Source organism: Phalacrocorax carbo, chromosome 1 (genome assembly GCF_963921805.1).
Source record: "Phalacrocorax carbo chromosome 1, bPhaCar2.1, whole genome shotgun sequence".
Lineage (NCBI taxonomy): Eukaryota > Metazoa > Chordata > Aves > Suliformes > Phalacrocoracidae > Phalacrocorax > Phalacrocorax carbo.
In genome coordinates, this window is record NC_087513.1 from 21,037,372 (window position 1) to 21,061,819 (window position 24,448).

General features: G+C 36.5%; 1 protein-coding gene across 5 annotated transcripts in view; it reads right to left on the reverse strand.

The window, feature by feature from the left end:
* Window positions 1–4,272: 4,272 nt before the first annotated feature.
* The window catches only part of BRD1 (bromodomain containing 1), a 61,727-nt gene continuing 41,551 nt past the window's right edge, over window positions 4,273–24,448 (reverse strand). For 4 of the 5 annotated variants that reach the window (XM_064445633.1, XM_064445641.1, XM_064445624.1 and 1 more), the window contains exons 9-13: window positions 17,827–17,962; window positions 16,380–16,507; window positions 10,842–10,951; window positions 8,964–9,118; window positions 4,273–6,168 (exon numbers count right to left, since the gene is read on the reverse strand). In XM_064445633.1, the coding sequence (XP_064301703.1) occupies window positions 5,985–6,168; window positions 8,964–9,118; window positions 10,842–10,951; window positions 16,380–16,507; window positions 17,827–17,962 (713 nt within the window). In that variant the 3' untranslated portion in view covers window positions 4,273–5,984. Of the gene's footprint in view, window positions 6,169–8,963; window positions 9,119–10,841; window positions 10,952–16,379; window positions 16,508–17,826; window positions 17,963–22,784; window positions 22,936–24,448 lie in introns of those variants that run through there. The other variant, XM_064445665.1, reaches the window with a different exon arrangement.

The following is a 24,448-nucleotide window of genomic DNA, read 5'->3' on the forward strand; positions in this document are numbered from 1 at the left end:
CCTATCCTACTCAAGGAATAAATATTTCAAAGTTAACTAAAAATTAATTAAGTTCTCCATATCCTAACTGGTTATAAATCCACATAATTTGTACCTTTCTAAGTGGGAAAGTAGGAAAATACTGTTGCCCTCTCTCTACTATTACCTCTCCACCTAAAACCCAGCCACCATTGCCATCATGTCCTTGCAGAGTCTTTATCTTTAGCAAGACTGGTGGACAATGCTTCAGAGCCCCCTTTTTAAAACAAAGACACTATTTCAGCACCCCTTCACTTCTTTAGAAGGCCCCAAAGTCCTTCATGAACTCATGAGGAATGCTGCTCATGTTTTTCCTATAGTTCCCCATTGACTTACTGACAAAAATTGCTCTAATGTTCTTCCTGTAGTTCCCCGTCTACTCGAGCAGAGTATCAAGCTCCTACAACCCTAAAGAATAATTAGTCCAACAAATATTCTCAGTTTCTTTTTATCAAGGACTAGGAGTATGAAAAAAATGAACTGTCATAATCTTAGAACAACTCTGTGAAGAATGAAGCAAAGAAATCAGTCAAAACAACTCCAATCCTTTATCATCTCTGCATCATCTATTAGCAACCCTGCTTTCCCATTAAAATAACAGGCATAGAATTTCTTTTGCCCTCCTTATATCCTTCATTTATTTAGATAAGCTTTTTCTGTTTTGTTTTACGTTATAAAAACGTGCAAATTCCCATCCTCTTATAGCCAAGTATGGATGAGTGAAGGACATGATAACGGAACATAGACGAGGAAGACATGTGAGCTCTCTGAGCCCATCTTAGGCTAAACTAAGTTTTTGTTATTTTGGGCTGTTGCCAGGGAAGTTGAACAGAATTCAGTTAGGTCCCCCTTGGGTTCACAGTGGAGAATACCTCAAGATGGCCTAAGTAAGACTGAAAATGTGCTAAAATGTAGATGAATCCGGGAAAAGGGAAAAGTAGTATTAATACTTAGGCGCATTGTACAAAGAGGAGCAAGCAAGGACTGGACACGGAAAGTACATTACCACAGGCCTCTGTAGATCCAGACGTTAGTCCAGGAAGAGCGACTTGCCTGTTCCGCTGGCAGTGCTTGCCGGCAGAGCTGACTTGTTGCAGCGGAGACATCAAAACAGATGAACAAAAAAACCAGCTGAATTGGGAGGAACTGTGAAAACAAACCAACAGCGGCAGCAAAGCAGCAGTTTGACCAGAGGACTGTTTTCTAAGAGATGTGATCACACTAGGGTTAATTTTAAAATTTTAAAGAATAATTAAAAGTCACAAAGTTAACTTTTCCTTATTCTGTCCCCTCTCTCCATGTACTACTAGCAGAAGATAGAAGGGGGTAACTGTAGTCACTGCAGTGTCAGATTTTTAACACTAAAGAAACCATCCAAAGGATCTCGAATAACCTTGAAGTACAGCTGCTGAGATCTCGCATTTTCCTCCCCAACCAGCAGAGATTTGATAGCAGTTTCTGCGCAGCGGCAATGAAAGCAAGCTGAATAAAGCAGGCAGATAAAAACAAATGTACAGCCCCCTCCCATCAAATACCAATTTCCCAAAAAGCTTAAAACCCCCTTATTTATCAATTTCATGCTATTCCAAAAGAATATTTTCAACTTCATAAACTTTCATTAGCTTGAATTTACTCTTTTTCTACCTTATAAGAGAAGTTTTTGAGGAAATAAATCTTGCAAGGAAGAACTGTTAAAATAGATAACTCATAATAATGATGTCATACAAGATAACTGAAGGGTGTTAAGAAGAACGCTTCCTCTATTTATATTTCACGTCTGCATTTGTGTTACAGACTCAGAGGTCAAAAAAAAAAAAAAAAGTATTTTTCTTATACAGATAACAACCTTTACCCACACATTCACATGTCAGAGCTAAGTTTTTTTAATTTCCTTGTGAATCTCCTCAAGACAACCTTCCTTCGCCAGTGGGCAGGACGGAGCAGTCGTCTCATCTCACACTTTCACCTCCAAACCTGAGTATTTTGGTCGGCGATTTCCGCGTGTCTGACTTGCGCGGCGCTACTGGCAGCAAGCGGCCCTGAGTGACTTGCTGTTTATAACGCTACAGAATGCGCCCGTAGCAGCACAGCTGTGAAAGGAAAGTCAACAGCTAAATAAAACTGTGTAAAAAGTAACGCGCCTCTCGCTAGCAATTAGGCACAAAGTAAGCCAGAAAATGCGGAGTTGTTCTTTGCACTAGCTCTACACTTAAAAATGAGCGTTGCTAAAACAGCCCACGTGCAAGAACGTCAGAGAAAGCCAATTTTGACGGGCTACAAATACGAGAAGCAGAAAAGACTGTTTACCAGCAAAAATTTTTAATAGCAGCATTTTGAAAAGAAAACACCGATTTTAGTGTTGATGGTCTGTGTGTATTGCTCCCTCTAGTGTAAAAAATACAAAATCACAATCAACATTAAAAAAAAAAAAATCACTAAGTTTCGTAACAAACTGTTTTTTAGAAAAAGTCATTCTCTATCCACATTTTTCCCCCTAAATATTTATATTATTTCTCACATTTTAAGAAAAGACAAGACAAATTTTAACTTAGTTTCACCTTCTGATCCAGGATTCTCACACTTTATTAGCAGGAAATGATCACACCAGAATGCAGTAGTCCGCGCCCTGTATTTACTACTGTAACACTCCCCAGGAAATCAGTAAGACTGATGTGGCGTTGCTCTTTTTTCCCCTCCACTAAAACACTAATTTTCACTCTATGATTTTGTTAGTTATTAATGGTGTCGTAGAAGAACTTGGTCTAAAATGTAGTGAAGCACATTCCGATATGCACGTATTCATCTGACCACTGTACTTGGGTAGGCCCTAGAATTTGGAAATAAAGCTGTTTTGGAGCTGGGACTTCCTTTACTGAATAGGTATGAAATCCCTTAAAAACACACAAGTCATTCTGAAGACTGATAAGCCAGAGAAATTATTTTTTAGAGTTTAACGCAGTACGAAGAGCCACTGGATGGTACTCAACTTCGGCACGAGAGAGCATGGTAACAGCCGCGGCCAGTGCTGCAGCCTCCTCTCAGACAGCATCTGGGATCAGTTCCTGGGACAGTTTCCATCACACACAGAGAAGAAAAACAAGAACACGCGGTGTCGTTCGTTAGCAGGCTTAACAGGCCTCTTTTCATCAGTAAAGCTTTCCAGCTCGGAATTCTCCTAAGTGCATACAGACACCTGTAAGAGCGAGGCAGCAAATTTACCTTCTCCAAGAACCGATGGAGCTGTCTCTGAAGATAAAAGCCAGAAAATGAAACTTGGAAGTCTGAGCAAAATTCTAAGTAAAGCGTTCACTGAAGATGCAATTAAGCAATTTGTAACAGAATAATGAAACTAATGCTCTGCTTTTGTTTTCAGAAACAATACATTGCTACCATCAGAAGCAGGTGAGAACTTGGTAAGCCTTCTACTGAATCGTTTTGCAACTGTGAGTACACTTTTTTTTTTAACTGGGACTTCAAACTTTACAGATACCAAAATTCTTATCATACAAGTACCAAATTATCATCTTCCTGCTCCCATTGTAATTGAGATTTCAGCTTTCCAAGGTCTGACAGATCAAAAAACCCCACATTTTCTCTGCTTGCCAGAGGAGGCTGTGAATCATTACCGTTCCACACACACCAAATTTGAGTATATTTGGTGAAACAAGTCTGAAATACAATCTGATGCAGGCTATTTTTTTTGAAGGCTAGACAGTCTAACAGATGGACAATCCTAATAGAACTGTTCTGCTAATAGTTCTGCTGTCTCAATATTGCACAAATTAAGCTCCCCTCCCTTCAAAGACGGGCACGGTTGCATGGCCGATCCTTCAAATCATTACACAGAAGTTGTATTTGAGGCAAACCAACCAAACTTTCATTTTGCTTTTCTGCCCGATGTGGCTGCCGTTTCTATCGCGGCAGTGCACCTCAGGGACAGCCCTTACAGGGTACCTACCACCACTCCCCCTAAAGCTGTGTTTATTGTCAAGACTGAGAAAACTATTTGCTTGATCATTTGTGACATTTATCCAACTGATCTTTGTAATTAATAGAGTCTATTACAGGCAACTGGTCTCAGCTAGTGGAGCGTAACTGTAACACCTACCATGCAGAGGGCTCGTTAAGGATGACACTGCATGCCACAGCAAGAAAACAACCAGGTTCTTGAACTAGCACTTCTGTAACTGCTCAGCCATGGAGTAAGAAAATGGGCACTACAGCAAAATCTCAGGGGCTAAATTCAGGACAAAATTAACAGTTGAGAAAGAAATTTTATTTCAAGCTTCTAAGGGGGTATTACAAACAATAGAGAATAAAAACATTAAAAACTATTTAAAAAGTAATTGTCCCTTTAAAATAAAGATTCAAGCAGGTTTAACAATGAAGTATGCTATTCAATGAAGTTTTAAAAAAAGATTTAAAAAGTATCGGTTTTGCTGTATTTGCTAATCCTTTATAAAAAAGCTGGGCATAAATACTTCGTGCATTCATATGCATTATTTGGTGTTTCATATTATATAACTTGGTACAGTATTTAAGATATCACTGCAAAAGAGTTCAAACACAGTGCATTTATAAATAATGGAGTCATTATAAATCACATTGCAAACATACCTTGCCATTTTCATTGTTACAAATTCAGTATCTCAGTGAAGGTAGGAATAAAGTAGCTACAACAATCAATATCTTGACTTTATTTTTTTTCTTTTTAATATAAAAATGCAGTTCTGGAAACCCACCCTCCTTCTTCCCCCTGCCCAAACATAATGCTTTACTTCTTAAAAATAAAAATAAAGTACTAATTCTATATACATCACATGTACCATACAAAAATGTATCCAAAGTTTCTATTGCTACCAAAGTGTTCTAAATTAAAAGTTACATAAATCCCCTCATTGGAAACAAAAGATTACAAGTTACAAAAAAATCAAATTACACACAAACCATCAAGTTATTTTATACAATTTCCAATACATTTTTCTCCCAAAGCAAGTTGTCTTCTCATGTGCCTGTATAAAAATGCATATCAATATATTTGTCAATTTTATTTTTCATTATAAAGCAAATTAATACATTTTCTACAATAAATAAACACAGGGAGGCACAAATATCAACAAAATTAAATCAACGGGAGATAAATGGGATATGGTTTTGAAAGAAATAATGTGCTTGCAGGCTTTAAGCCAGGTTTGTTTAAAACAAAAACAATCTTAAGTTGTTTTGGGCAACAATGGAGTGTTTTTGGTGATTTGCAAGTGATGTACATAGTATAATTTTTTTCTTGATGTCTTTCTCACAAAGTACCCTCCAAAATAATGCAACTTCCTTTCTTAAAATACATATTTGTAATTGTAAATTTACATCAATCTTAAATACGTGGTACTTTGTGAAAGAGCAACGATTTACACAAACATTCAGAAGTCTTCTTCAGAAGCTACAGACCAAGGAAGAAATGATACAAGCAGCACCATATTGTCTATGATTTAGGCAAATATATATTTGATGCCATTTTGATATTAGGCTTAAAGATCCACTAAACACCTTAAGCTGGAAGACGGTGCTTAGGTAACTTAACTGCAGAAAGAAAAAAAAAAAAACAGCAAAACGCGTGGAAACAAAAAACAACTCCCTCCCCAGCAAAATTACAAAAGGAATTAAAGAGCTACTTCTAAAATCAGAATAAGTTAAGTGTTGAATATACATTTATGTACAACTATGAACACTATGAACAAGACATTTCAACAGGTTTAGTGGAAAATCCTCCAAACTACAACACGATAAAATCATCAATCAATATGGCAATGGTGATTTAGAAGAATTGCTTGACTATTTCAAGTTTGCAGAACTCAGCCACTGAATCAACACGTAAGGGGTTGTATCTTCAATACATTCTTTTAGACAAAGAGGTTCATTAGTAGAGTTCAAGTCTGTGTGGTATTTTTCATGCCTTGGTAGAATCTCTGTTAGTCAATATCACTGAAGTCACTGACTGGTTCTCCATGGACTCTACTCAGGTGATTCATAGCACGATCAAAAGCAATTCTTACTGCTTTTCGTATGCTTGAGTTACGGCCTTCCATCATTTTTAACTTGTCTATGGTCTCGTCTATCCCAAGGGGAACCATTTTGGATTTAGGAAGCCACTGCCTGTAACAAAGGGTAAAATAAGTATGTTAAATATAGAATAAAATCAAGAAGTTTGTCCACAAATGTCAGGGTTGCTATACTGTGTTTCTCATATAGCAGATCAGATTTACTATCTTAAATGAAGTGATAAAATTCCTTTTAAGATAGTACTTACCTGCCTTAAATATTTTAAGAACATGAAATATTAGGAAAGCCTATTCCACAAAACAAAGAATACTTTCCAATTTAACGATTCTAATTCAATAATTGATATTAAGTATCAACTGGAAAAATGTACCATGAACTAAACTAAACTGATGCAGTTTAGTTTAAGAATAGGCAGCAGCAACTGACAATGAATGGGACTCAAGATTCACTTGACACAGTAGTTTCTCTTCATTCTTTCATTTCCAAGGAATTTGCAGAGGATGAATTTTTACCTTACATTTAAGACATCACAGCTTTATAAGTTCTGCTTAGTATGCTTTTATGCTGCAGTATGAGATCCCACTAATTCTGTATTCAGAGTACTCTTCTGTTTTAAGCTCCATGAATATCAATTGCTGGGCACTTAGGAGTGATAATAAAAAAAAGCTCTACACCCCATTTTTCTAGTTAAAGGAAAAGCATTCTAAATATTTAATTAAAAAAGTATAAAGTGAATTTACTTCTTTTCCGTAAATGTTTATCTTAATCCTGTTTTCTTAAGTTACAGGTATTAAAGAAAACAAAAATTAGGTAAACTAATAAATATCTATTGAACTAAGTCACTGTAGTCTGCAGTGCCAACACTACAAATGGCAGAAGCCATGCTTCTGTTTAAAAACTTCAGTTTGGGAGTCCATTTGGAACTAAACCAATGGCAAATCAGACAGTAAAGTATGACATGAAACATTTTCTTCAAAGATTTTTTTAACTGAATAAAATTGTCTCTTGAAACATTTTTCATTAAAGCACTCTAAACTACCACCCCATTGTACTGAGCACACACGCTGAAACCAAAAAAAATGTAGAGTCAGTACAAGGATGCAGACAGAACAGTAAAGAATAACATCAGTGACCAGCATGATAAAGAGCAGTCTAACCATTATCAGTTTTAATACAGATCAGAGGGAAGTTTTAAGAAGATATTTTTAACAGAAAGCTTGCCAAGTCCTCCAGATGCAAGTGGTGAAGGAGGAGAAACAATGTGACAATTTGAAAAGGTAATCCATAGGTGAAAGAAGCTGGTATCACAGACTGAAGAGGACACATACCCCTGCAAGTGAATGAAAATCCATGGGTTCAGGAGTAAAAGAGACGAAAGTGATTTAGAGAGATGAGTGCCAAAACGGCCAAAATAATCAGGATAAAAGAACCATTACAAAAAAAAAAAAAAAGTTGGGGGTGGAGGAGGCAGGGAAAAGGGCTGCAAAAATATTTAGCCTTTCCTGTCCATCTGTGCATAGTATCCATTAGAGAGAGCTTTGCATCTGCATGTGGCAATGAATCAGAAATGTTTCAGCTGCAGAGGACTCCCACGATCAAGACACAATCACAGCAATTAAGAAAGCGGCTAGAGAGAGTATGCTTTACACTTGTGATAATAATGAGAGAAAAAAAGAGAAACAGAGTACTGAGTATGTTTAAATCTGGATGTTCTCCATGAACAAAGGCAGAAGAATGCAGGAATCATGGAATCCTGCACAACTGAACACAGAAGATCATGAAGAAGTACCAATTAATTAAGAAAAGAATCAAAGAACAGAGAGCAAGCCAAATAATCGTGATTATGCCAAAGGATCTATGGGGACAGAAAAGCAACCACCACTTCTAAATTTCAGGCCAGAAGTTATTTAGGTGATAGTGTACTGGGACAGAGAGAGTAAGGAGAACGACAGCATTTCTAAACATCACATTTAATCAGCTAAAAAGGAAAATTATATCTAGAAGCGTAAGCAAATTCAAGAGTAAAACTGAGTATAAAAAGATTTAAAGCTAGCTTGACCTGTGTGGAAACCCAGAGAGGAGAGGGATTAAGAACACAGGAAAGAAATATATAACTTGGTGAAAGGAAGAAAGAGAGATAGATGAAGAGCTTCCATATCCGGGGGGGGGGGAAAAAACCCCAAACCCCAACCAAACAAAAATACACCAAAAAAAATCCCAATGAACATAAAACACCAAACACCCAAAACCAAACACAAACAAAAAACAACCACTAAAAATGATTTTAAAAAGAGCTAGTGGAGCAAGAAAAGAAAGTTTTCTTGTGTGAATTTTCTCTTCAGGCTCCACACAGCCTAATGCTGATACTGAAGAAATGGAAAAAAAGGTCCCCTTAAAAAAATTTGGAAGGGCTAAAAACTTCAAAATGAGCATGGTAATAAAGCATGTAACTAGGGAGGTTAAAAATATAAATAAAACTCAGTTGAGCAGACCGGGGGGCGGGGGAGGGGGGAGTGTGGTCATTTGGAAAGCAATGATGAAGGCTGATACAGATAAATACTGAAGACTATTACCTTTTAAAAAAATCTGTTTAGCCAAAGTAGTAAATTTATCAGGTCAATAAATGAAACCAGCTTGTAAATCAAACCCAAAGACTAGGTAACAACTTCCACTATTTTCTTCCAAACCAACCATAAAAAAGTATCTTTCAGTGATGATATGCCTTGGTCCAAGAACAGACTTAAATATGAAATTTTAACATTATAGGTGATACTTCCAAAGGAAAGATATCAATGGAAGGATAATGTATCGAATTTTCTTTTAGATTAAAGGTATAGGCTTTTAAAATTTTATGTCACTGCATCAAACAATACATTTCAATAACATACCAACTTCTTTTATTGTCAAAAAATAGTACTAAGAATAGCTTCTCATCTGATTTGGTCTGCATTTGTTCTCCAATTTTCAGTACATCCAGAGGTGGCACTGGTATAGTAACACCGTTGTGATGACCAGCAACACGAGGCATCTTAGGGTCAATAATCTGTGAGAGAGAAGAAAGGACAGTTCCTGATTTTCAAAACTACATGATTTAAGGTGATAATGGGAAAAGAATCAAACTAAACAGCCACTGTGTAAAAATGGGCTTTGTGTTACACACATAACTTCTTGACATAAGGTGAATAGGGAGAGTGGAGGCATGGTGGTAAACTGAACTGAAAAAACTTCCTCTAGAGTATTTTTTCCACCCGTATCAGTTTTTCTTTAAGTCACGTTTGTATTTCACTAATTACAACTTTGCAAACTGACAAGCAGGTTTCAGAATGAGAAAGCTGAACCAGGATTTCTAAAAGCAACTAGTCATAACTGGTCCCAATTTTTGGGTTTTGAATTTCAGATACTTTAAAGAAACAACCTATATTAAGGTATATTTGCTTCTGCAAAATACAAGCCCCACACTCAAAATCTGAAGCACAACACCCTCTAAACAAGCACAAAAACCCAAAGAGAAAAAGAACAACCCAAACATCTTGCATACCCTATTTAATGACTCAATTTTCAGCAAAACATGCAGTTACAGTCACAAATTCTTTCTAAAAACAGGTATAGGGAGGGAGGAAGACGCTGCTCAAATTAACCTAATCAGGCTGATGGAAAAACTCCTTTGTAGGCAGATCACAGCATTATCAAGTGTTCAGCTTCCACCAAAGAGGCATTATGTTACTCCATGCCTGTTCCAGCCATCTCCTATCCTACAGACTCCTGTTGTTTTTCTAGCACCCACACTGGCACCAATCTTAATTCACAGTAAACTGATTACGGCAACTAAATCGACAGAAAGCTAACGCTGGGGAGTTTGTAGGAATCAGGAGAAGAAGCTTCTTCTCTTGACTGAGGTTTAATTCCTCAATCAAGTCATCACACACCTAGAGAAACACCAGTGCTGACATAAAGGACTGGGCAGCAGTGGAACCCTTTGGTCATGATCAGCTTAAATCTAACACTCTAGTATTAGATTTTCAGCATCTGACCCAAGACTGTTCGGGTCACCCACTGAGGGTACTTAAAACTCAAGCACTCTGAATCTCACCTCTAAAGGTTTTAACCTGACTCTGTACGATTACGTTTCCTGGTCTCCCCCAGTGCACATACATTTAAACAGTCATGATTGTCCAGTCTATTACATAAATCAAGCCATAGTGTATGAACTGTTTAAATAACCCCAAATGCCTGAAGCCAAACACTTTATCAACAACATTTTCCCTGCAAGCTTTGATTTAAGTATAACTGTATGTATTTCTCCTAAATTAACATGGGCATAACAGTTTCCAGTACATCATTCACAATGGGATACAATCATGAAATTTATTCTGACTCTAGCAAGTTTGCTTCTTTAATGAACTGCAGAATTAGAGTATTTTTATATTTATTTTGCAGCAGAAAAATATTTTATTGTTCCAACACTAACAAGATGTCTGTAAAATGCTTATTCAGTTGATCCTTAAACAATAATATATATATTGCAGAAACAAAGACTACTGAGACAGGTATTGCACATCTCAAAAGATAGGGAGGGTAGTTGAGGTTGTTGACTAAACATCTGGTATTGCAATAATTTTACAAACTGTATGCATGGTAAAGTGGGCAGAATAATCCACCTTTATTCAACCTGAATGGGAATTTATCAGTTGCCTTAAGCTGACGCACCAATATCGTCAGACCAGAAACAGTATCACTAGTGTACTGACGGGAAGCTCTGTACTTACCAGAGCTGGGTAGGAGGGATATCCACTGCATTTGGCCCATACCACTTTTAGAGGCTCAAGAACAGATGTTGCAGCATCAGTTGAAATCCACATACTGCTATGCCCAACTTCTAAGAACAAATAACAATTAAATAAAAAATTAATGTTAAATAATGAAACCTCAGACAGGTCTTCTGCAGTTGTTTCCTCATCAATATCTCATTATCATTAGAATCAAAATACCAATACCATCTTCCATGCACACAGCAACAAAAAGCAAGCAATGTTCATGACAGCTCTTTAGATGATACTAGTACTTTAATCCAAGCCTACAGATAGTTTTTAGACGCATCTTAAGAATATCTTAGAATACCTTAATTCTCAGAAAGCATGTGTTTGCCGAATTGTAATAATCCTTTCCCTTTGGAAAAGCTCAAAAGAAAACATAAAATTAGGACACTCCAAATGAATGGTTTCTTTTGAAACTATGATGACAATCCTATCAAAGAGATGATGGTATTGAATATGCAAGCTGGGTGGACATTTTCAAAGTGTTGGATATAACATAGTAGGATTAGCACTTGACAATTTACAATGCTTGTCTGAATACCTTTCTATTCTTATGCATAAATTCTAATCTGCATTTTAATTTCTATTTACTTATTTATTTTTAATAGGCCCTCTTGATCTCTGTGCCCAGCCCTTTCCTGCAACAAAGTTCAAAAAGACCAACAGGGTTCAAGGAAACAGCTGCAATAGTGGTTTTTTTCCTTCTCAGGAGGCGGTGTAACAGAAAACTGAATTTATGTTACTGCTCGCTTCTAGACGAATCCTCTGTTGCTCACCACTGGACTGAAGCAGGAGTCAGGTTTAAGCCTTTCAGTCAACCAGGACTACCTCCCTAGACACACAGGGATACAGTCAAGAGACTGGGCAGAAGACAGTGAGTTGTCCTGTCAAGATGGAATTGGGCATGGAAAAGGTAGGAAGAAGGTAATGAAAGTTCACAAGCTGTAAAGACGAGGAAGTACTTCTTGTATGGGGAAACATGGTACCAAAATATAGTTCAGAGATTGCAGCTGCATTTTTTTTAGCAGTAAGGCTTCTACTTGATAGAAGTAGCTCTCTACTTGACAAAATACAATTTATTCCTCGGTTCTTCCCCATCTGCTCCCATTTAAAATGGGCAATCATTATTTATAATGAAATATGGCATGCAATTATACATTCCATCTCAACATCACAAAAAATACTGAGGGGGAAAAAAAAAGTGGTTTCAAACCTTGTAAGAGCAGGAATGGCAAGGAAAAAGCGTTTAGGGTCATTCTCCAACAATATATTCTAGGTCAATTTTTGGCCATAGGCTATTAATTAAATTATAATTTAATTTTAATCTAAATGTTTTCAACATTTTAAGAAAATAGTTCATTGAGAAGTCCAACTTTAGATATTCACAGCTGTGTAACATCACTTATCAAAATGCAAAAGTTCATAAGTTGCCATCGCAGCATAACCAAGATGTTAGATGGTTTTGAAGCTAAAAGTTGTTATAGGTTCTATTGTGGGTGTGGGTAACAAAGGAGAAAGAGGAAACACATGCAATTTTTTCCAGTGTCTTTAAGACTTTGAACAAGTCTCCTAACGAAAACATGGATCTTTGCCCATCAATCCCAGCAGGCTTTACAGAGGTCTTTGGTTACTGGATTCCATTATACAAAACCATGAAAATAAGACTTAAATTATTTACGCTATTTCTTACTGAACTACATAACCTTGGAAAAACAGCTACCAAATCTATTTACTCGTTTGTTTAGTTGTTTCTTTCTGTATATTTTTAGAGAGTTCATTTTAGGACATTCTTCACTTTCTCATTAAAAGCCATAATAATATGGTTTAGGTTTACAACTATATAATACACACAAATGTAATACATACAGATATTCTTATACTTGTAAGAGTACAGCTGAATACATAAAATACAGGGTATTATATGGAAAGACATGTTAAATCCAGAGAACCATTTTGGTATTGTCTCAAAATAAAACAATCAGGTCAATTGCTAACAAAACAGAAGAAGCAATCCCTGGGCACCTTTTTTATCGCTCTGCTCTACCAGCACCAGTATGTTAAGTATATACACACCTGTTATAAAGAGTCATGAAGGTTTAGATTAATGTATCCTTCATGCACGGACTATTTTGCACTATATATAAAATTGTATGTGGAACATAAAACAGTACAAGACCTCTTCTTCAGGGCGGCTAACAAGAAAGAAAAGAAACCTACATTATTCTCAACTGCAGACCTGATACAAAACAAAGGAAATGGTGGTTTAATGGTGAATAGAAGGTCATGAAGAATCTGACAGGATGCATGCAGCCGGATTCCCTCAGAGACTTCTCGGGTGTATACAAAGAATTTTTCCCAGTCAGAATTTATTCCATGTAGTGATAGGGAGTTAATACACTAGCACATATGGTTAGTAGTTTTCTTTTACAACATAACCCCCCCTTTATTTCGTCAAGCTATGAGAGACAATGGATTTAAGTTAGGAGTCAGGACAACATACTGCTTAAGATTTTAAACAACAGTACTCCCACTAGCTGAAAACCAACATTAACAGAATAGCACAAACCAGGCTTAAGATTCTACATAGTTTAGGGTAAAGAAGGATATCTCATTATACCTTTCCTCCCCTTACAGACTTTTTACTTCTTCAAATATTTTTAAAACAGAACAACAACAACTAGTGTTTTTTTAAGAATAATTCTCATAATGAAGTCAATGTGTTTCATTTTTTTGTGGGAAGTTGATCAAAACACCCGTCATAGGTGTTGCGTGTCACAGGCCTCAAAACTTTAAGGCATTTCTGTCTTCAAAAACAGAGCTAAGAACTTCAAACTCAGTATCTGCATAGCTTTCAGCAAGGAATGCAAGCTCTTCATAGGTCAATTTTATTTTAAACCAGAAACTTCAGCCACAAACAGGAAAGTCTATTTTACTGAAAAAGGACCAAATTAATTTTTTTTTTAATTACATAGAGGAAATTTTAACACCTAAATCTGCAGACAAATCCACTGAGACAGAGCATAGTTAAGCTCCAAAACTACTGCCACCCAAGAGGCAGCTGTGGTATCAGCAGCGTAGATGGATCATTCTTTAGCACAAATGATAAATTCAGACTTTCCTTTTACTGTGTAACTCTTAGCTGGACAAAGTGTTCTCTCTGCTGTCAATGTTACATGTTGAAATTAAAACCATATGGAGGGGAAAGCTATTTCAGTCAAATGCAGTAAAATGTTCCCCTACAACCTGCCCCCTGCCCACCAGCCTTGCTCACCAGTCTGATGTGACTGAAGGGAAAGACAATATCTAGAAACCGCTGGAAAAAATGACACCACTTAGATTTCCTGAAGGATGGGGAATCTGACAAGAATGTGGAGAAACTGACTGGACTAAGATGGGGACGAAGAATTGAAAACTGGGACAAAAAGAATGAGAGAGTATAGAAGAGGAGAGCTAGACAAGAATCTTGGATCAGTGAACAAGGCATAGCCAGACAGAAGGACTGGGCAAGGCTCAGGAAGGACAGGCAGAAGAACATGCTGCCACTTCAGCACAGCAACTTCCTGACCCTATAAAGGAACCCATGACGTACAAATCTCAGTATATCTCTGCATACAACAGTTATTAATGAAAACTACTCATAGCAACTGTCTATTCAACTTCCAGTGCTCTTGCACACCAAGGGCGGCAAGCTACCACATACAGATAATTCTATCTGAAAACCAAGATAACCATATTAAGCCCCAAAAGTTAGACAGAATTCTGAGTCACTTCTGAAACTTTAATTCATTCTCTGTATTTATATCTTAATATAATCTTCATATTTCAATATAGAACTTATTTTTCCAAAAAAGCCTTACCTTGTCCAATACACTGAGTAGACCTGGTTCTAAAGCATACCTCAGTCTCACGAGTCAAAAATGCTGAACGTGGCAGCAGTATTACAGCCTGTCCTAACTTGCACACTTGGCTTAGTGATTTCAGCAGCACTCCTGTAACATTGTTTGTGTTTGAACTAACATATTTCAGTGTGTGTGCATTACAATGATTACATCCATTAATCAATGCAAAACTGCATCCCATCACAACTGCAGCATTACAACATACCATACCATAGGTTTTGAGACAGCATCTTGTAAATAGAAACAAGACACTCCTTGGACCTAAAGACAGCATAACTGTAAGCACTGTGTTTGTTTCTAAAGCACATATACTCTGTCAAACAGAACGTGTGAGACGTTTTGCCAAGAATGAACAACCCTTTATTTTAGTTTCTTTGTAAAATCTGAGATTTTACCAATAAAAGTAAATAATGGTAAAGTCCCAGTTATGTACAGAATGTACACAGATTTCACTTCACTCCTACTTATCTCCTCTTCTTGATCTGCTGAGGTAACAGGGTGCAGAAGGCAGCCAAAAGAGCTCAAATTAGACTGAAAATATAGTAATATATAAAATAATGCTGGTCATTGGTTCATCCTTTTAGGCAGATGTAGAATGTATCTTAGAACGGAGACAGAATTAAGAGAGATCAAGGAGAGTTCCGAAAAAGCAGGTACTGGAATTCTAAGTGGGAAGTGTTATAAGACTACCCAGGACAGAGTAAGAAAAGCGAATGGAAAAGGTTAAGTCCTGTATAAGAGGACCATACAGATAATAAAGACACTAAACCTGAGAGTAATGAAGCCATAGCTGAAAACAGATTAGCTGCAAGAAATAAAACCAAAATTGGTCATACGGGGAGGAAAGAGCAGACTAAGGCAAACAAAGACTCAGGTCAAAGCAATAGAAAGACATGAAAAAAGTCCTGGACAAGGAACACGTGGGATGACTGGGCGACAAGCTATAAGGTCAGACACTACAGACAAGCCTGCTAGACACTGCAAGGCTGATGCCTAACTTCAGCGTGGGAGCACTGCACTACACAAACACAGTTCTAGTTACAGAAGAGAGGACTTACTTAAATCTTGTAATGCAATTAAAATATTGAAACAAGTGGAAAACATATCACCAGAATATAGTTATTTCCCTAAAATTTGGTAAGTTATCACCCTCTACATTCCTTGAAATTTCCACTTCTTTCCAATTTCAAACTTTTCCTGAATCACAGTAGACCATGTCTCACCTCTTTGTCAACATGTTTATGCAGAACAGTATACGAGGATTAAACCCGAAAGCAAAAAACCCAACAAAATATTGTCAGAACCATAAATAGTACTTCCGTCTAAGTTTTGCTTGTACTACTGGAGTAGCTTGATCACTTTAAACACTGCTTTTTAATCAAAAAACCAAAGACAGGTACTATTCTTTTAAAAGTCTTTAAATTAGAGTCAAAAGCAGAAACCAATAGTTTCTGCAATGCTATCAACAGCACTTTCAGAACACTTAGATGTATTTCAGCAGCAAAATTAAGAATGTTAGAATCTGTCCAATAAATGGGCAAAATTATAGTTACACAATATTATTAATAAGAATACAACTATTTATAGTTACCAGCTGCAATTCTTGCTGCTTTGGCATAATTTCCATTTTCAATGCATGATATCAATTCACTTCGGTCTTCCAGTGTGTGTCTTCGTATAAGTGCTGGTTTACCTTTACCACACTTCGGTAGGCTGAAACTATGAAAGCATTAATATTAAACCCATTACTTTATAATTATCATTGTTCATTATAAATCAGGACTTTAACAAAAGAATTCAAAATTCATCAGCACACAGTAAAATCAAAACAGCAAGCTCTATCAAATTTTGTATAATACACACAAACAACTGTATAAAAGCTAAAACCCCAGATTATTTTCACACACAGAACTGCCTGGCCATCAGCAAAGACAACACTATGCAACTGCACCTCAACTACTGTACAGGTTATACACACACAAACGCTATTTTGTCTCCAGTGTTATAGTGGATATTGCCCAAATAGAAACATGTTCCCTCTGCTCCAACAGTTCTACTACACAGGAAACACAAATATTCTTCTCTTTCAGTTTTTGCTACAAATTCAAGTCTTTCAGTTGTGGAATGTCTATACACAAAATGGGAAATTTGTTCTCTGTACACTTTAAGTTTTAAGACATCAAAGAATCTGAACAGCAATTATTCTAGATCAATTCCTTAATATATCACATTTACAAGAGATGCAATATTAAATCCTCTGTTTCTGACGGCCTGTTTGACATGAATGCATTAATGCCATTGCTTTAAAGAGTTCAATACCCATCTTAAACACACGCATAAAGCTTTTTAAAAAAAAACCAAAACAAACCCCGCCAGATTTACCCTATACTCCTGTATGCCCCACCCTCATAGCCCAGGACTGGAGATAGCTACCTTTTACCCAGAGATTAGTGTGCTTTTGGAAGATGTCCACCATTGGTGATGGAGAAATATTTATCAATGGTGGCAGAGGTGACCATTCTGACAGTCCTACCTTTAACAACAGACTTCACAAAGGGAAGGTCAACAGTTGCTATATTGGTACTATCATCACTGTAGTAACTAGCCAGTAATCCAAATCACAGACTGAAAATCTACAGTTTCACAGCTACTGAATTTACCTTCCCTATGTACAAGGCTCTGCTTTGGAAACTGCTTCTCTCCTTCCCTCACCAAAATAAACACACCCATTTGTAGTCTTCAGGATTAGAAAGGTAATTAAAACAAGATACTATATACACAAACACATATATCTATCTATATAGAGCAAGAGAAGCACAGTCAAGTATAAAGTGTAACTGCCTGAATCTGCAATAACCTGAATTTAACAAAAGAATACTAGCAATCCTAAAAGGTGTCTCAACATTTGATGCACAATTGAGAAAGTTGAAATATACTCTTTTTTCTAAAGTTTCTGCAATCCTCCAATGTGGGTCACAAGCAGTACAGAAAACTGATATATTCAATCTCAAATTTATATTTCAGATTTACAGTTTTACCTTGAGTTACACAAAAGGCTGTTACTGGATGAAATACTAGATTCTGATGCACAGCGGCGACGAGGTTCAACTTTTCTTCCTGGAGTATCATCCAACGTTCTTTCTTTGCTTCCATCTCCAAAACCATTTGACAGACCTACAGCATGACACAAAAATATACTGCATCAAACTGGAAACCATACCTTTTTCATTAACAACTTTTTATATTCACACATTGTATTATTGTTCTGTACTTCAAGTATTTTGATGTAATTAAAAAAAACATGAACATTAACACAGTATTTAATTTCAAAACACAGTACTATAAATAGGAGGTTCCTTTAGTCCAGATTTTAAAAACAGGATGGAAATTTAGGTAACATAAAAGAAGGTAAAGATAATAATATGGGAAATGCCAAATGGAATATCAAATCAGTCTTTGTATGTCATGTTTCCAAATATTAAGACAGTCAGGCTGCAAAAGCTGGGTTAAAAAAAACAATAAAAAAATTACAAACCAGGTACATTTACCAAGTCAACACAAGACTCATTCAAACACAACGTTACAACTACAAGTCAAGAAATACTGAAAATCCTTTTCAAACACTGGAAGTAGAGAGTCGCAGGGATTCCCTCCTGATGCTATCTAGCTCTTCCTGAGAGTCTTTCAATTTTAGTAAATTCAGGCTGACATCATCAAGGCTGTTTTCTGGGATCAAATCAATAATATCCACGTTACTATTTTTTACTATCCTTCCCCTGGCACAACTTTATATACACCCAAGGATATTATATTTTCATTTCATAATTGTAATGAAAATGTAACAGAAGGCTTTTATATTACAAGCTACTGTTTGATTGGCTGCCACCAATCCTGCTCTGAGTTTGCTAATTCATAAACAGTATAGTTCTTGTCAATCCATTTCCATATCTGATTAAGAAGGCAAATGAAGTGTTTTAAGACAGGTTTCTGAAGACTTTCCCAAGGCGAGGGGGGAGGGTGGGGATGTGGAATTGGGACTAAATAAGAAAGAATCCAACACAGACTCCAGAGTATCAACAGAAGTGAACTGGCAAAAGACAATGTTACTAGCCTGCAGGCAGCTACAGCAAGCTGTAGACTGCAAGGAGAATAAAATTTTAACACAAATTAAATTCTGAGCACGCTTCCTTACAATAAATAAAAGTTTTTACTTAAGGCATATGACCAGCATGCTTCTCATCATGCAAGAAAAAGTTACCCATCCCAGCCATCCTATTATCAGTCTTAAAGGCCATCATGATCTTTGTTCATTCAGACATAGTCAAATAAGCTTACGTAACTTCACATGCCTCTCTACAGAGCATTATACTATATGAAAATTATGGCAGAAGTCCCCTGATTAAGTTCCAGTTCTTCTAGTCTGTCTGTTATGGAGACCTCTGCAAAGAAGGCTGCCAACTAAGGAACTTGATCTTAGCAAGTTACTCTGTATGATCCAGTCGTATATCAAGACATTTCCATACAGTGATTTAAGGGATTTCCACCTCCACCCCCAGGAGACCTCCCATTTGGATTATCAACACAATTTTAGATTTTTAAGAGAAAAAGGAGAATTTATTCAATGGTCTGAAAGATTTACACTTAAGCTTTCTTTTTCATTGTCATTTAGATGACATTGTAGAACATTCATTTAAGAGTGCCCATTTTGTAACTCCTATATTTGCCTTGGATTTCCTATACAAGAAAAAAAACCAAACGATAAAGATAGCATTGCCTTGAGTGTTCAAGCACCAAACTACACAGTTTTGATTGTGTTCTCATTCTCAGCAAGTCAGTACAAATAGCTAGAGATTAAACAGTTCAGTCCTCGACTATGCTTAAAGACCTGTCAAAATAGAGTATACTTTATGAAAAAGCTTGAATTTCCCTACAAACTATCACAGTACGCTTCACATAGCATCTGAAATTAAAAACTGAAAAAAACATTCTGCAAAGTTAAAAAAGAGAACTCTTAAGCCTCTGCAAATAATTTTTTAGTCTTAGATATCCTGTCAGACCTATTTTTCAAGTGAGGTTTAGAAACAATTTTGTTTTCATCCTGCCACAAGCCAGAGATACATTACTCAAGTTATCATTCAGGCACCCAGCTAATATAAATCAGCTATCAGCAGAAACAAATTAGATGACAGATTAAATTTTAAAGACACATCAAGTAAATATTGCTACCAGATCCAGAGCACAGTTCATGTTCCCGATAGACTGAGAAAGTGAAGGCAGTATCTGTTTATTCTTGTAAGAGTATGTATAAAACGTTTGTTTAACCGTATGTATGCCAAATATGACTTGGCTACATACCTCTACATACAGCAGTTCTGTATACATATGCATAACCAATCCAGGACAAAAAAAAAAAATATGGAGCAGCTTCACATTTTGATTGCTTCTATCAGTTTATGATTGTGCTGCTGCTGAAATGGACATTTTGGTGTGTTCAGTCTCTGGCAATGGTTTCTTCTCATCATCACCATGTCATTACCAAGAGACACGATCATGTAATGAACTAGTTTTCAGCCATGCACTGGGCAAAGCAACCATGAAATTGCCTGATTGCTGATGTTGAGAAATAAGGGAAGCAACAGAAACATGCAACTAGAGCAATGGAGACAGATCTCTGCAGTGGTAGTCCAGTCTTACACTGGTTTAAACATAACCTACATTATGAGTTTAATGACTCATTTAATTCCCTAACATAGGTTTTTAAGATTACAGTAAGCAAAGTATTTTCAATCTGTAGAATGGTCACTAACAGTGAAAAAAACACCCCAACCTTTTTTCTGACAAATAAGGAATATTAAAGTGCAAAGGAATTTAGAGCTTCTCAGACACATTTCTTGCTTGTGGAAGTATGAAAGACAAAGAACACACAGGCTATCAGCAGAAGCAATTTTCCTGAATATCAAGCCCTGAATGACACAAGCTTACGCAGCTCATCAGACTCAGTTTATACAGTCCACCCTTCAGAAATTATAAGGAATAGTCATTATTTTAAGAAAGAGAGACCTCAACGTTTATTTTAAACAGAACACATTCATATCTAGTCACTGATGTAGCAATTTCCAAGTGACCTTGTTACTTGACGGAAAAATACAGGCAATAAAATGCAAGTGCTTTATGGTATCACTGATGTGCAAAAAATAAACAGATATACTATATTTACACGCAATAAATGGGAATTTGGTTTTTCAGATCGTTACAAAACTCTTTCTCCCATGAATCAAGAACACCCAATCTCCTGTAGCTACCAGAATAAGTGACATTAAAGAAGATCCCCATTTGCTTTAAGGAATTTCAATTTTATTGGCTCAAAAGGTATTCCTTAGAAGGTCAAATGGGAGAGGGAAAGTCCATGGGAGAGGTAACTCATCCTGCTTTTGCAGATTAGTAGCCTGGGTAAGTCTGCAACAAACCTTTACCAGCCATTTACATTTTCCCAAAGCTCATGATTTTGTCAGATCAACTGAGCTTTCTCTACAGTCATGGAGAGAAGCTTTATTAGGTCAGGTACTGAACTTCTTACATATACCCCCTTCACCAACACCCTTGATTGAGAACAACCACCCCTCACTCCCACCCCCAAACCCCAAACATCAAACTAAAATCTTTCATTAGTGGAGGAATCCTTTTTTTCCCCCTCTGTTCCTAAGTTTCTTCAAAAAGCAGTCCACTCTCAGATGCAGAGCTCAACTTTTTTTCATTTAAAAAGAAAAGGAATTGACAAATAGTGAAGTCTGCTTTCCATCTTAAATACAGGGTTACTGCCATTTCCAATCTTCAGCTCTAGACTTCAGTTTACACAGAAAGTTTACTGCCATGTCAATCATGGCATATAACACATATAACCATATTAAAAATGAAAAGCCCACACCGCTAACAAAGAACTGTAAACTAAGAAGCAAAAAAAAAAGTAAGCCAAAGATCATCAGCTTGATACTTTTTCACAGGTTCCTCACTGCCCTGAAAATTGTATTTATCGGGGAAAGTTTCAACTCTTTCTTAACAGTAGCAGTTTGTTCTTAAAATGCAGTTAAAACTTTCACTGGCTACCTATATGAAAAGCAAGTCAGAATCTTGTTGCCCATGCCAAATTAACGGAAGCAGGAAAAGGTAACTCCAGAAAGACAGCAGAAATTTGGAAAAAGTGACATAGGAACAACACTCAGGATAGTCCAAGGAGCAGCATGCTCCATGAACGTACAAAATGCTGCCACAGGACACCGAATTGTGCATTTCAGACTGTAATTGCATCTTGCAGTTCTGCTGAAACAAAAATACAGCAGAGCTTGTATAAAAATATTCTAAAGCAATTAAAACTTTATTATGCATAGCTTGATACAAAACCATGCATATCCAAATGTATGATGAAGTGCTTTATTAAAACCACAGCTGAAGAGCTGAGAAATAATGAAAACTTAAGTAATTTAAACCACTAAAAAGGAGGGAGCATTCAAAAAGTGACTGCACGCAGCGCACCAGCACTTACACAGCACTATTCAGGTTCATTTTACCAAGGAAGGACTAATCAAGTCCTGACTTGTGCACTTACCCAGCACCAGTGACGTTAGTCTTCATTTAAATATATATATTTTTTTTTAAAAAAAAAACAAAAATGTGTATTTTAGTAAAACTACATAAATGCATAATTTTTTTTTTAAACTTCTCCAAGGAAGATTAGACTGGTTTCTGGGAAAGGGAAGAGGATGGAGATGGAACATTCTTAACTGATCTGCTCTCACAGAGCACGTTCTGGGAATTAGAACGCTGGGACTCCTAAAATTCTGCGACCAATTTGTGTCACATATACTACAACATGTACAACTTTATAACTTACGGAAATGGGGCAATATATTGAATGAAGAGCATAGTTTCATATATGTCAAAGACTTCCTCCAACAGTGTTCTTTTTTTTTGTTTGTTTTAAGGATGGCTGGTGTCTCCAACATGATCCAAAATAATTACTTCAAATGTAATTGTCTTTCTGCGTTCCAAAATGATCATTTAATTGAATTCCATTCCATGTTGAGGATAACAGAAAATAATTAGGATCCAAAGAGATAAATACCCAGCATGATATTAGTTAATATGAGAACCTGGAAGACAGTGAAAAAGCCATTAAGTCTCTCTGAAAGAAAACAGAGCTTTCAAATAAATAAGCCATCCTTACAGCAGCGTCCAGAAACAGTGAGAATGATACAAGTGTTCCACGTATTCTAACACTAACACTCAGCTAAAGTTTCAAAAGGGGCAAAACTAGATTAGAAGTTTCACTTTGATTCAGCCCTCTTTCATGAGAAAGAAAATACATGCAAATCATTGAAAGCATAGAATACAACTGCCATGTGCATGATATGCATCAAGAGCATGGTTTTGAAATGTACCTAAAAATCCCTCCAGTAAGAGTAAGGAGGGGGATGAACCTAATTTAAGAGGATTTACATATATATAAGTATGCACAGACAGGACAAAGGAATAGTTTAAGGTAATAAATAATCAGAAGTTATTGGATCCTTAAATATGCAAACCTTGAAAATGGGCATATTGCAGCAATAGGAAGGCATCCACAAAGTTTTTTAAAAAGCGAACCTTAGAGTAACCCTAAAAATGTCTACTTCTGACAGTAAATTCTGGAGTCCAGTAAGAATATTAGACAAAATCCTTCCTTTCAAAATACACAGATGAATATCTGAGCACGTCAAAGTTTATAATTCTTAAAACAGCCTTCAGTATGCAGACAAAACAGGAGTCAGTTACTCACAAAGATGATAAAAGTTTGGTGTGAAGAGTCCCCTTGGAAATAAAGCTTTTTCAAGTTGCTTAAAATTTGGTCATGGCCAAAGATAACAAAGAAAGCTCAGCATGAGCCTATGACGTGGCACCTACATGCTAAACAGCAGCAGCTTTCAAGATTCTAAACAGAAAAATTTCATCTTTGTCGGTTTAAGTGACACATAACGAATACAGTTTGGTGGCTCAACGAACAGTCAAAGTTTGGTATGTTTCAAAAGAATGCTTATGAATTCATCCTGTAACTACTCATTTGCTTTGAAATCTGGGAATAAGAAGGGTGGCTAGTCAGATGAGAGTCTGCTTAAACAGCTGAATCTGAATTGCACAACAGAAAGGGAAACTAATCAACATTTAGCAAGTACAGCTACCACAAGATAAGGATTGTCTGTTGCTCTGTGCACTACAACAACAGGATTGCTGTATTGTAGGACGATTGTTCAAGACATTTTAAAACATACAACTGGGAGGCAACACTAGTGGAGGAGTTTGAACACATTCCAGAAAAATCTGAAAGGAAAAAGAGAGCATACAAGCAGAAACATTTATGAAAAAAAATGTTTTACAGCTTCTAGAGTATCAGCTGTTCCACTGGTATAGAAAAGACTGATGACAATAGCAGTCTAGTAGATAATGCTATTAAACATTGCCAGGACAAAACTTGAAGAATTTAAAACTAGCTTTACAAATTTATTTTTTTAGTCAGCTCTAGTTTATATGATTTAGGGCATGTAAAAGACACAGATGATTGCAAAATACAAGATTTAAGTGACTGAATCACACGCAGATCAATGGTACATCATCCAGGATCCAAGAAAT